Source organism: Octopus bimaculoides, chromosome 2 (assembly GCF_001194135.2).
Source record: "Octopus bimaculoides isolate UCB-OBI-ISO-001 chromosome 2, ASM119413v2, whole genome shotgun sequence".
Taxonomy (NCBI): Eukaryota; Metazoa; Mollusca; class Cephalopoda; order Octopoda; family Octopodidae; genus Octopus; species Octopus bimaculoides.
In genome coordinates this window covers 161,418,299-161,433,696 of record NC_068982.1, presented here as the reverse complement: position 1 = coordinate 161,433,696, position 15,398 = coordinate 161,418,299, and the positions used below count along the sequence as shown (strand labels likewise).

General features: G+C 35.1%; 1 protein-coding gene across 1 annotated transcript in view; it reads right to left on the bottom strand.

Moving 5' to 3' along the window:
* Positions 1–7,117: 7,117 nt before the first annotated feature.
* The window catches only part of LOC106871722 (methylosome protein 50), a 107,164-nt gene continuing 98,883 nt past the window's right edge, over positions 7,118–15,398 (bottom strand). Inside the window, exons 7-9 of the mRNA XM_052965682.1 lie at positions 12,975–13,161; positions 11,915–11,992; positions 7,118–7,828 (exon numbers count right to left, since the gene is read on the bottom strand). Coding sequence (XP_052821642.1) covers positions 7,576–7,828; positions 11,915–11,992; positions 12,975–13,161 — 518 coding nt within the window. The 3' untranslated portion in view covers positions 7,118–7,575. The remainder of the gene's footprint in view (positions 7,829–11,914; positions 11,993–12,974; positions 13,162–15,398) is intronic.

Below are 15,398 nucleotides of genomic sequence, written 5' to 3'. Positions count from 1 at the left end.
TTGTCAGGCGATGTTGGGGGGGACAAACACAGACACATACACATATATATATATATACAACGGGCTTCTTTCAGTTTCTGTCTACCAAGGCTTTGGTCGGCCCGAGGCTATAGTAGAAGACACTTGCCCAAGGTGCCACACAGTGGGACTGAACCTGGAGCCATGTGGTTGGTAAGCAAGTTACTTACCACACAGCCACTCCTACGCCTGTTAATTTGTCATTGATTAAACCATAACGATATAAAGGATACCTGAAGAAAAGATAGGTTGTTCTCAGTTGGAATGGCTTTGTTCACAGACCCGTTAAATAAAAGCTGACACTGGAGGTTAAAAAGCACAATATATCTGTGAAAATAACTGCTTGAACGAGATGTAAATATACTAATTTTTAAAAAATCCCGATAAGATACAAAAATGAGAATGTAAAATAGGAAAAAAAAAAAAAATCTTAAGTTCTCTATCTGTTTTCAAATTTTTTTGCACATGTGATTTTAGTTCTAGTTTTAATCTGTTGAGAAGATTCATTGCAAGTTTTCTTTCCTCAATGAACTAAAAAAAATGTTTGAAAACATTGTCAGTTTTACAATTGTTTACTTTTAGATGTCATGGGTTAGACATGTCTGCCATACACACACCTCTCACATAGTTTGACCTTATGATGCATTGCATGACATTTTCACTTCAGTATTTTTTTTTAACACAATCTGCTTCCTGTAAGAGCAGGTCAAGTTCTCAGATTTCAATAAAAGTGTGTGTGCGATAATGGGAAAATATGATCTATACCATTCTATTTCAAACAGAGCCTGGCACAGGCAACCACTTGTTTCCTTAGATTCTGGTTTATATTGTACTTCGTAACAATAAACTTACAAGATTTTCTAATGTTCATAATTTTGGCTCCATTTCACTTTGTGCTACCACAAATTAAGCAACATTAATAGATAATTATTTTAAATGAGAAAAATGAATAATCTACTATGATGTATCAGAATCATATTAAATTTCAAGGGATGGAGCATACATGATAACAGTTTCTTTGTTGCCTTAAGGTATTTAGGATGTAATCAATTAACTATTCAGTTATATCTTTATGGATTGCAGACATGACTAAATGGTTAAGAAGTTTGCTTCGCAATCAGGAGATCCCAGGTCTGATTCTTCTGCACGACATTTTGGGTAAATGTCATTTATCATCACTTCAAGTCAACCTAAGCATTGTGAGTGAAATTGGTAGATAAAAACTTTGTGGGTTCTAATTAGCTAGATTGTACTTCTAATAAAAAAGACCTTCAGTTGACTGAACATGTGAATACTTAATAGTGAAACTGAGAAAAGAAGAGAAAAAAACTGGAACTTTGAAATGAAATAAGACCCTAAACATGGGTTGATAGAAGCTTTCCTTCAACTGCACAGCACATACATCACTATTGATTCTTAATACAGTTTATTGGCCTGCTATAAACAATAACCAAATCACACACAGTCATCTTAAATACAGGATACATTAGCTAATATATTGTACTGGATGTTGATGAGACAGTCACAGCTGGAACTACTTTAATCAGATAGATTGATTAGTGTTGACTTGGGTCTAAATACCTAATGGGACAATGCTTATCTCCACTTCCTATCTATAACATTAAGCACCAAAGAGAAATCTCTTGGGATAATTCCTGCAGAAACCAATACATCATTCATCAATTATAATGCTATTGCTGCCCATTTACAATAGTGATTTATATCTACTTACAAGCTTGGTATACTGGTAGCATACAACATCAATGACAGGATGAAAACAGCCAACATCTTGACTGATTGTCTTATAATTCATAACTTAGCCATCTGATAGGGAATTATTATGTCTATATTATGATATTTATCATAGTACTACAAGAGAAAAGAAATGAACATACATTCCTGCTCAAGAAGTGTGTAACAGTGTAGTAGTAGCACCATGGGGATTCATTACATATTATAGTTTATGTTACCAGGTTTCAGTTTTGTCCATAAATCCACAATTTATGACATATTTTAATAGTTACAATAGGTTTTAATAGCAGACAGCTGTTTCTTAGAAACCATGCAGATGAAAATTCTATTAAAAAAATATGAAATTACATGTCTTCTCTTTTTTACTTCTGTTGTATGCTGAAAAAAATGGTCAAGATATCAGTCTCAGATCAGACTGAAACATGAGATGGACTTGTAGATCACTCTCTTTTTTACTCTTAATTTGCTGTATCACTACTGTAGGTCTGACTGAACAATGAAAACAGGAGCTAAACAACAGTAAGTCTTGATGAGAGTCAATCTGAAGCCACATAAAATGTTTTAACTTCTAAACCATTTGGCCATATTGCACCTATTATTTTATGCTACATCATCATTAATTTGCAATCATCTTTCCATCAAAATCTAAAGCCTTTATTTCTAAAGATGAGTTTCTATTAGCAGGTGAAGTCTACTCTCTTCGCTTATGGCTGCTAAACTTTTGAAAATGACGTGAACATTGCAATATCCCATTACTTATCTGTAAATCTCAAACTTTGCAACGAATCAAAAGAAACTGATATTAGAACTGCAAGTCCCCTTTAATACTTAATTTGTAGCAATGGATTGTTGACTGAAATATAATAATACTTCTAATGACACGAGGAAAACTTGGCATTTCAGTCATAATAATTCTTCATAAAGATCCATATTACTAAAGCTTAAATGAACATCAAATGATAAAGATGAGTCCAATTCCATGCTAGCATGGAAAACGGACATTAAATGATGATGATAATCATCACTATTACTTTTAAAGATAAACATATTTCTAACAGGTTTTTTAAAAGATTATTCTAGTTTCTGCACAAATCCATTTATTTTTTTCAGTCAACTGTATCATCAACTTGAATCACATGTTAAATGTTAGTCAAATTCTAATTTCATACACCATCAAACACTGATTAAATTATTGGTTTCATGCCATATGTAAAAAAAAAGCAACCAAAAAACTCAATGCTGGTAAAATATTTCCTGTAACCTTGAAAGGCAAATCTGCCTAACATACTCTATATATTTGTGCTGGTACATTTTACATTCAGCAAGAAGACCCCTTGTTGTACTCAAGATTCATCCTCCACAGTGGAAGTGTTAATGCCACACCCCCTGATGAAGAGGACTGGCCTGCAGGAGCCCTGTGCTGATGCTATGTAAAAAGCACTCTTGCCAGTGCCATGTTAAAAGCACCCAGCACACACTGTAAAGTGGTTGGCATTAGGAAGGGAACCTAGCTGAAGAAACCAAGCCAAATCAAACTGGAATCTGGTACAGCTCTGGTCAAAAGGCCCAACCCATGCCAGCATGGGTTGGACGTTAAAGGATGATGAGGAGTTAATTTAAAATTTGATTTTTCGTCTTCATCTATATAAAATTCAGTTTTTGAGCACTATATTTTCGTAGAATGTTTGATATTGCGAGGGGAAAAAAAAGAGGGTGTATCTCGAATCTTAACAGTCAATTTTCATTGACAGTGTTGGGGATAAACTATAGAATGAACTATTCAGAATACTGAAGTATGCTATATTGTATTTTAGTATGCTCCAAAATACTGTATAAGTGTAAAAACGAAATTAAGATGGTGGGAAATATACTTCAAACACTTCGTATTAATAGGAAAAAATAACCCACTTGAGTATTTTAGTATAAAATATTGAATATGATTAATTATTAAATAGAAAAAGCCTGCATGGAAGGGAGATAAATAGTGCAACTCTTTATCTCCCTTGGTTGCATAAACTTTTCACTGCCAAATAGAAACGACAAAGCAACCCAACGTGGAAATGTCTAATAGGTCCACGGTTCCAAACCTTTTCACAACCAATGATACCTTTTACTTAAATGAATTTTCTCGCGAACATCTGCACTACAACCTTTGTGAACTTCAAGTTGATAAATGGTTCAATGCAGTCATATAGACCTGTTGCTTTAAATAAGGTAAGCCTGAATGAGTCAATCTGGGACTTTAAAACAGCATTAGCATTGTATAAAAACTGACTGGTTGGAATGCCTTTGATCATAAATCTGCTCAATCAGAGTTGAACTGAGGCTAAATAACATTAGCAATGAACAAAAGAAATTGGCATGGGGTGAGATCACCAAGGTATTTGTCAATACATGAAAATTTTGCTCACAAACAATGGAGCAATCTTATAGAAAAATGAATATTATGACCCTATTTCAAACGTAAGATGGAATGCAGATTTGTTGAACTCCAAGTCCACATTATCATGAAGGACAGTAAATTTGTCCTCAAAACATGACTGCTATTTATTTTACAGACACAAGAAGAATGAAAAAGTTGACACCAGCAGGTAACTGAACTCAATCAGTTGAAGTGTTAATTTACAATCATTAAAAAAAAAAATCCAATGATTTTCATTACAAAGTGCTTTTAAATCAGAATATTAGGCCCTTTATATGCATATTTCTTGTAAGAGATACTGCCAACTTGTTTCTATATACGGAAAAAAACATATCCATCCAGCAACAGTTGAATATGTGTGCACACACATATGTACCCAACTATGTACAGCAGTTATAGAACCATATTTGGATGGCCCATATCAGAAAAAGACTACAGAGTTTGTATCCTATAGTAGTATGTGTCATCATTTATTGCTGTTGTGTATTTGGTAAAGTTAGAAAACACATACTGATTAAACTCACCCAGTGATACATGACACTTATAAAATCTTAAGTAGTACTGGTGTTCTCTGAAAATCCACCCATCCATTAGATCGCCCATGGGCGGATATGTGGTTAAAAATTGAAACAGAGTTAGTGCTCTTGTTTGCATTCTGTTGTCATGTTCATTTGCTCTACATCTACTCTTTTACTTGTTTCAGTCATTTGACTGCGGCCATGCTGGAGCACTGCCTTTAGTTGAGCAAATCGACCCCAGGACTTATTCTTTGTAAGCCTAGTACTTATTCTATCGGTCTCTTTTGCTGAACCGCTAAGTTACGGGGACGTAAACACACCAGCATCGGTTGTCAAGCGATGTTGGGGGGACAAACACAGACACATATATACGACGGGCTTCTTTCAGTTTCCGTCTACCAAATCCACTCACAAGGCTTTGGTTGGCCCGAGGCTATAGTAGAAGACACTTGCCCAAGGTGCCATGCAGTGGGACTGAACCCGGAACCATGTGGTTGGTAAGCAAGCTACTTACTACACAGCCACTCCCAATAATGGAGTCGAAAGAAAATCAAAACGTATTCAACGATCATATACCATTAATGAAAAATTGAGTGCTATTAAATGAGTGAAAAAACATTCTGGCAATTTATCTGCTGCGTCAAGAGACTTAGGTATTGATAGAAAATGATTGAGAGAATGATGCACAAAAGAAACTGAGTTAATCAATGTCAGACAAGAGGAGGAACAGATCAATTGGTGGAGGAAGACGACCAGCACATAGAAATCTAGAGATTGAACTCTTACACTGGATTGTTGTTCAGCGTGCAAACAATATAATTGTAAATTATCGCCCTTTACGGGAATATACTTTAGAATTGGTAAAAAGGCTCGGAATTGAAATGAACAGCTTTAGATGTTCTGATAAATGGATTTTCAATTTCACGAAACAGAATAAACTGACAGTGAGAAAGATTACACATGTTGGTCAAGCAGACAATAAAACACTTGGAGAAAAGGCACAAATCGCCAGTGACTATCTAGATAGCATTCTAGTATTAACAGCAGATAAAGATGAAACACCTGTATACATTGACATGTGTTCAACAACCATAGACTTTGTTGGCAATAAAAATGTAGCTGCTAGCCACTGTGGTGCTACCAAAGCTCGCTTTACTGCTGTGTTGTGTGTTAATGCTGCAGAAAAGATGCCGAAAACAATGATTATCCTTAAAGGTTTGAAAAATGTGCCTAAAATCAAGGTCCCAAAGAATATTTACTTAACAGTCTCCAACAGGGGATCAATCACATATGAACTCATGCAGCTGAGTTACAAGATGTATTGTCAATGGAAAATGTAAACATATCACCATTGTCCAAATGGTGTCAATGTAAAGACGTGCATGCATGTAAACACAAAGTCATACATTATATGGCAGACTCCCATACAGTTTCCACCTGCCAAGTACAGTCACAAAATACTAGTTAGCCCAAGGCTATAGTAGCCTTGCTCAATAGTAACATGCAGTGTAATGGAACGTGAACCATGTTGTTATAAAGTGAACTCTGCAATCACACAGCCATGCAGGTGTGTGTGCACTAGATAAGACTTGTGAAACATATGCTAGCTGAAAATGGACAGATAATGATGGCATGGATGAAATCATGCTGGCCTTTTACCAACGTATATTACTGAAGACTATAAATATTGGGTAAACTACAAAAAACTAGTGTTTTCAAATAAATTCCGTTGTGATAGTTGCTCTGTTGGAAAATCTGTTACCAATAACACTATGGTTTCCCAACTGCAATATAAAATGTGTAAGAAAAATAAACGGTTTTTAAGCAGAATTTACCCTTTAAATATCAAAATGGTATGAGAGTCCTCTAGACACACACAAGGCAGTAGGATAATTAATGGAAATTATAAATCAACTGGTCAGATCTGGCTTCTCACACCAACCCTACATTATCATTCTAAAAATCAAGTTACTGCATACAAACTCTCAAAGTTACAAAATAATGCATAATTCAAAACAATGTAAATAAATAAGCATTACTTTTGTTGACAGAATTATGTGAATGCTAAAGGGTTAAGAATCAAACAGACTAATCTGTAAATGTTTTTAAAAGCGAAACTATAATACATACAAGCCAATGAGAGAGTTTCTTCATAGTCACTTAACCTGTTAGAAACAGCAGCCAAATCTCAAACCAGACAACCATCTTCAAGAAAAAGAAGCCATATTTGATATTATAAATTTAGCTCTACTGTCTGAATACATCTTTAATATGTCTGTTTCATTAGTGTTTTCTTGACTACATGCATTTAACTTTATTTGAACCAAACCACTATGGCTCTGGCCTTACTGGAGTAATACTTAAGTTTAAACAATATTTATGAAAAAATAAAGAAAATACCAATAAATAAAATGTGATATGTGAATTTTTATTTCCCAGCTCCATATTTCGTTAGAAAGAAGCAAAATCTGGAGTATTCACACAAACCAACATTGAGAGGCAGTATAATATTACACTTTTTTTTTATATAACCAAAAGGTATTAAAACTGAAATGGAAATATAAAATGTGCAGATTAGTAGAGGAAATAAAAAGACAGAGACATGTTTATCCCAAGTTTATCAGTTTTCATAAAAGTAATAAGCCGAGGACTGGACTGGACCTGTGCTCATTGGTACTAGGTTGATTTACATAAATGGGAAGGGAAAAGATTTGTGTTCCCTTTCATTGATGTGTAGAGATCGTTCGTAATGAGACCAGCTAATACTTATGAGCTAGTAGTTCTGTCTGTTAATAACTGCCGAACTCTATTGTTCTGCCTGCTCTGATTATCTTCTCTTACACTGTGTGCTCCATAGATTTTGTTCTAATTAGCTTCAATGGCATTTGGAGCTAAAACAGAGATTTTTTCTTCACAACATTCAGTTTTCTCAAACCGTTCAGTTTTCAATTGATTATTTCCATTCACTTCTACTTTCAGAGTACTAATCTGTTGTAATTCCTTTAGTTTACTAAGATCATGAGTTAATACCAGTGAATCCCAACCGCATGTAAAAATTTCTGTACCGCAACTCCAAGACAGACCTTGCACAAAATCTTGATGTGAAGTATTTTTGAAGCTGAAATAAAAAAAAAAAAATTATCAATATTTAATAAAACTATTCAAATTTATTAATATTTAATAAAACTATTCGAAGACTTTTTTTCATCATTAAAATCCTTTCAGAAAAATGCTGGAAGCAATGTAAATTACTTTTCCTTTTAAGTTATTTGGCAAATCACCAACTTCTTAATGAACAACTATATAAATAGTTACCACAATGTATGAAAATATTTCAGACCACATAGTAATGTCTGTTCCCAACAATAACATTTAGCTACAAACCAAAACATTTGTTTATCATTACTAACCAGAAACTTAATCATTATCATTTTACATTTGCTTGCCATGCTAGTTGCAGATTGGTTGTTTTAATAGGAAACAAGGGATCAGAGAGTAGCAAGTCTTGCTCCAGTGTTATAGTTTCAGCATGATTTCTACAGCTGGATACCCTTTTTAAGGGTAACCACTTTACAGAGGGTACTAGATGCTTTTTATGTGGCCCCAACACTAATGAAGTTGCCATGTACCTTGCAAGACTAGAGAGACCTTTCAAATATGCAAGAAGATAGGATGCTTAAAACAAGGTGGTGAAAGATAAAGTATGAGGGGAGCAGAGAGGATTCATAATTACCTAATATTTTACTTGGGTGGGTGGGGGTTTCATCCATCCAAGTGAGTTTCAAGCAGGTAAATACACTAATGAGGGACTAGAATGCTAAACTACAAATATATTATAATTAAATCTATCAATAGTTCAGCAGGATTTTTCCAATTAGTTTTGTATTCTGATAATTTTTTTTTTTTTAATCACAGTTACTTGCCAAGGAATGTTGATGTTTTTGAACTTTTGCAATGTGTCCAAAACTGGCATGAAGAAACAAAAAGAAGAAACTATGACTGATGGATTGTTGTAGCTCAGGAAAGTATTAAAATAGTTGATTAGAGACATGGTCCTAATGCTTGCAACAAAGTAGACCCTACTAAAACCACCAGGGGCAGAGTGACGGTAGTGGTGATGGTGTGTTAAACCAGGTAGATTAGGTTTACCACGGAGAAAACTGTGCTGTCACATAGTTTTAGTTTCACTTGCAAAGCTTGAATTGACCACATGCTATGGTTACTACAGAGTGGGACTAAAGGTTGTGAAGCAAACTTTTTAAGTATACAGCTTTAGAAGGTTAATATGGAGAATCACTGTCTTCTTTGACAAGATGAGAGATGTAATATCTAGCCATATTGCAAGAAGATAAAAATCAAACATCTCCATTCCTTGTTGTAACATCAAGATCTTATTGGAGATTACCACAATCACCTCCTCAAAATCTCTTCCTCTCTCTCAAGTTAGGGTATAGAAAGTGAATTAGTTAAGTGAATACTTAACATTTTGTGAATGCCGTGAATCACAAGTTCAATTGTCTATGAGGATCATCTCAGAAAGTAAGAACAATAAAAGCAACAGAAAGAACTAACAGCAACCTGTACAATCCCACTATTTGAAGCATAAGGATCCAGACTGACCGACCACACACACACACACATTACACAGGCATAGCTGTGTGGTTAAGAACGTTGCTTTGCAACCATATAGTCCAGGTTTTAATCCCATGCATGGCATCATGAGCAAGTGTTTTCTCCCATAACTCTAAATTGACCAATGCTTTGAAAGCGAAATTTGGTAGACTGAAACGGTCTGCCTTGTTTAACCCTTTAATATTTACACTGGCAAAAATATTCTTATTTTTATGCTCAAACTGGTGAGATCAGGTCTCTTACACTTAACTAACAGTCCAATTCTAAGAATAACCAATCACATCATTGAAATATTGAACAAGACAATGCATGATTAATTCAAAACAATGTGAATAGATAAACATTACATTTGACAGAATAATCCGAATGTTAAAGGGTTAAGTCAACTGAGAGTAAACAAAAACCAGTACATTTGAACAGAAATACCTTGCAATATTTATATCTAACCAAGTTATCTCCTTTTACATCAATTTCTATTTTGCATCTCTCTGCCACTTCCCAAACCACATTATTGTAACTATCACTGATATATGTAAAACTTTTGATTCTATACTTTGCTACCTATTTCCAGGAAATACTCAATACCCGAAAAAACACAAAATGCTAGCTCTCAAACTACTTGTGGGGCTGACACACCTAGAATCTGCAATTTTTTTTAGAATACCACAAAGATCTGTTTTCATAACCATTCTTTTTAATTAGTACTTACACAATTTTCTCAAACAGTCTCAAAACATGCACACAGCCTTATGCAATCTGTAACATTCTCTCATTTTCTCACCACTCCTAGTAGACACCTGCCCAACTTCTCCATTCCTACATCAACCACCAAGAAATCTGACTCCAAGACAAAAGAATATTAGTAGTACCAACCAAAAGGCTTAGCTATTTTATCAACATCACCAGAACCTAAAATACAACCAATTCAACAGCATAAAACATACCACACATACAGAAGAGAAAATACAAAGAGTTCCTTACAACACCTTAGCAACATTTATGGTAGTTTGTAATAAAGAAAACAAAAAGACAAACAAACATACTCAGCATACTCAGGCACCATATTCTGTCAGTACATCACAACAAATAAGAAAGAATACAAGATGGTGCACTTCATATCACCACAAGTTCCATACAGAACGAAAATGCTAAGAATGAAAGACTACTTGGACAAATGAAGGAGTACAGTTGTTACTGCAGGAAAATACAATCTCAAGAGCCCCTGCCACTACACGCCCAATCACCTCCAAAGACAACCACGTTTTGTTTGTTAGATGAGTATATTACTGAGGCATTGTTTTTACAGCCTGACACCTTTACTGTCACTAACCTTTTATCAAAGTAAAGGATCTCTTATTTTACATGTTTTCAAATGTGTGAAGTCAATGGTCAATGTGTTGGCAGAAGTAACAATAACACTGTTTGCAGCCTGCAACTTTTGTAGTGTGTAACTGTGTGAACAAACACAGGCTCAAATAGGCACACACACACACACACACAAAGGCTTATTTCAGTTATTGTCTACCAAATTCTCCCCATAAGCTTTGGTTAACCTGGGGCTAGAGTAGAAGACACTTGCCAAAAGTGCCATGTAATGAAACTGAACTGAAAACCACGTGGTTGGGAATAAACTTCTTAACAGCATGCACCCCACCCCACATACCCCAGAATATGACTGATACATTCCAAGAATATTCTCTCTTCCACTCAGCCCAGACATTTCTATATGCACATGTTCATTGGTAAATGAACACATACATATAGAAATTGCATCATTAGAGTCCAAACACTACTGGGACCTTTGGTAGATTACAGACTAGGCTGTCAGTACATAAACATTTCCAAGGATGACTAATTGGACATTCTTTTGTTTATTTGAAGATGGAAAGGATTAGCAAACATCGTCCTGGTGAACACCTAGCTGTACATTAAATTCTTCAATGAATTTACTACCAATACTGATCTAATTTACAGTGTGAATAGCTCCCAAGAACCATTCATTTGCATTTAACAATGAGTAGCCTACAGAAAGGTCTATCAATTACATCTTATCCAGTCCCATCCTAGCATGTACTGACTACTGACTTCTCTATATATCCTTCAGTTACTTTCAAAGAACAGACTGACTTCATCAGGATTTTCTTTTTTTTTCATTAATTACAGCTTCAGTAAATAACATGATAGTAATTTACTGTGAGACACTACCACACTTAAATACTCAGCATCAATTTATTAAATAAGTTATTAACCACAGAAGTAAATGAGTCACATTTTATCTCTATCCTCTTGAAAATTCTGAAGTAATCCAGGGAGATTAATGGAATTTTTTTTTTTAAATAGTATTGCAGATTTACTGTTGGAGGATAGGTGGATATGTGTGTCAGTATATAGTTGACATTAAACACAGAAAACCAGATTTACACTATACTGACAATGAAAAGTGTCACTGCTGCACATAAATATAATCTGCTAAGAATAATAATTTACAAATCCTCATTGAAAGGATTATCCTCAAATGGAATAGACCTTCAGGCTAATCACAACCAGGATTGTTGTCTCGTATTATACTTACATCTGACAAATGGAATTTTCAGCAACATAACCAACAACTAGACTGCAATCTTCTGATATAGAAGCAATTATGTTAGAGCTGGAAAAGAAAAGTAAAATATTAGGTTTGGAAAAATGAAATTTACTCTCTCTCTCTCTCTCTCACACACACAACATACAAATATAGACACCATTTTCTTCAATCCCTCCCCAGTAATAATGTTACCAATGTCAACAAACAGCAGGTAGCAATGTCTTCTACTCCTGAAGGGTTGATGTTCTTTTTTTAAATAGGTTTTCAACTGATCATTGAACTATTTCTCGCTCCTCCTGCCAGGCAATAATATCATAATGTAGCCGGTTGTGAAATATCCTATGGGAAGACAAGAGATCAGACATGCACACTACAAGTCATTTCAGTTATGTCTGCAGAGAGTGGATGAAATGCTTACTGGTATTGGTTCATTGGAGAATTTCTGAGTGTAATCCTATATCACTTGGAGACCAAAAGGATTTTTGGGCCTCCAGGGTCTTAATGTATCAGCTGTATGTGACAGAAACTGGCATTTATTATTACAGATAGGATAGTAGTTTTGTTTATCTTTTGTTTCAGCCATTAGACTGTGGTCATGCTAGGGCACTGCCTAGAAGAATTTTTAGTTCAATGTATCGACCCCAGTACTTATTTTTATAGCCTGTACTTATTCTATTAGTTGCTTTTGCTGAACTGCTAAGTTACGGGGACGTAAAGACACCAATACTGGTTGTCAAATAGTGGGGAACAAACACAGCCACAAACACACACACATATATATATATATATATATATATATATATATATATATATATATATATATACATACATAGATATGTGATGGGTTTCTTTCAGTTTCCATCTACCAAATCCACAGACAAGGCTTTCGTTGGCCCGAGGCCATAGCAAAAGAAATTTGCCCAAGGTGCCATGCAGTGGGACTGAACCCCAAAACATGTGGCTGGGAAGGAAGCTTCTTACCACACAGCCACGACTGTGCCTGTTTGTTTATGTTTTTTTAAAAAAAAGTACTATGGCTGATACTTACTTTTGAGGTGAAAACTGCAATCTATGTACTGGTCGGTAATGAGGTTTATATGAAGAAACTGGCATGTCTTGTAGTTTACGAACATCTTTAACTATGATACGACCATCCTCATCTCCCACAGCAACTTTATGTTTCTCACCTGGTTGCCATGCACATGCTGTGGGGTTTGAAGACAGTGGGTATTTATCTGAAATAGAAGAAATATCATTCAATGTTTATTTACAATCATAGATTTAGAGAAAGCGAGAAGCATTCAGCAAAGCTAAATTTACAAACATAGCAGGGAAGAAAATATCACTGTTCTCTTCCCAGCTGTGTTTGTGAATTCAGGTTGCTGCAAGTTTCTCACTTTCTTTAAATTTGTTGCTGTTGTTTAACCTGAGGTCAGAATTAACTGAGCACACTGTTGATCAAAAGCATTTCAGTCTTGGCCATCCTGTCTTCTTCTTATCATCATCATTTAATGTCTGCTTGCCATGCTGGCATGGGTTGGACAGTTTGACCAGGGCTGGCAAGCTGGAGAGCTGCACCAGGCTCCAATTATCTGTTTTGACATGGATACCCTTCCTAATATCAATCACTTTACAGAGTATACTGGGTGCTTTTTATGTGACATAGGCACAAGTGCTTTTTATGTGGCACCAATACTAACAGGGTCACCAGGTAACTTGCAAGACAAAGACCTCTTAGTTGAGAGAGGGAGTATAACTGAGGGAAATGGCTGTGTGCCAGGCGAGAGGTTAGAGTATAATAAATGGAGAAATAGTTGTCTTTACTAAAGAGGAGATACAGGCCACCCCAGTAGGACAAGGAAAGTAGAAGAGAGAGAAAGCTTCAAGAACTACATTACCTAATGTATCTTTCACTCTTTAAGAGGAAAGATTTAACAGTTATTTCTAGCAGGTCAAATGACCATTAGGTGGCTCCCTGACAAATATTATTATAATTTCAATCTGGACAATTATGTGTTTTACTATTTCTTTAAGTTACCTTATTTCTGCATCATCACAACCCTGATGAACTTGTATTCCACTTTCCTTGGTCTATCTTTGCTCCAAGAACTTTTTACCACCAATCCAAAATGCTTTTTGCATAGTATGCATCATGTTTGTTCATTATAAAATATATCCGTATTGACATTTAATCAACAACAAATCAAAAGCTGGGATCCTTAAGACAGTCCATCATCTTCATCCTGGCAACTCCTGTAATATTGATGCCAAAATGTATTAACCCTTACCCTTTCCATGGACAATTTCGGTGTAGAGTTGAAACCAGCTAGGACTTTGCCCACCTCAAAGAGGACAATCACTGTGCTTTACCAACAGAGATTTTCCAGGAGCAGATCTGTGGTCTTATGAGATATACTGATACCAAAGAGACTGATGTTGATGTTAAATTCCAGGATAAGCATCCTGAGTGAACAGACTTGCGGTCAAAAGATTCCACTCATAATTGTCGTTTTCGCAGACATTCGTTATCTAACAACATTATCCAATGCCTTTCATTTTTAAAGATGATGGTGGGGCAAGAGTTGAAGGAGATTTAGCTTTTATGTTAATTATGTTAAGCAATCACTTCATCAAGTCACCCATACTGATTTAAGCTCACTTTCCAAGGTTCTTAATGCCCAGCTCCATTCTCAATAATGAAAAACAAGCTCTGAAAATAGGCAGCATTGTCAAAATGTATAATAGCACATTCAATTTTTTTTTTGTTTTGTTTTTTTCTAGTGAAATAAAATACTAGACAAGATGACTTTAAATGGTTTTACTTAAAGTACTGTTTGTACAATTATGACTTTCAGTTTGAACATATAGAATTCTAATTCAAGAAAGAAACCTATTTAAACAACATTAAGGCTACAATCAGGTTAGATAAATAAACTATAATAAACATCTACTTCACATTTATCTTCTTTTACATTTTTGTATTTCAAGCATACTAGATGTTATCATGAATTGCCAAAGAGAAGAAAGATAGATGGAAAAAAAAAAAAAGAAAAAAAAAAGAAAAAAATTGGTTGATATAACGCTGAAAACATCTAGACCTTAGAAGTTATGTAACTATGCCTGTCTAGCAAGAGAAGAATTCTGGTAGGAAGAACTGTAAAGAAAATATAAAGGGTGTAAGTAGGGAACCTGGTTGTGTCAATAGTAGTGTCAGCTTACATCACATACAAAATAAATGAAAGAAAGTCAGAAGACTTTCTAAGTTAGTGTTCATGGTAAAATAAGAAAACTGGTGGAGTTGGGAGGCAAAGAGGGGCAAATCTACAAACAAAGCAGCGAATAACAATACAACAAGCAATGATAAAACATCGAGGAACAGTCAAAAATGGTTATATGGTTATATAGCTGTTTCACTCATTTCCTTCCTACTCTAACAATCTGTTCAAGCCAATAAATTTTTCATCTGTCTTTA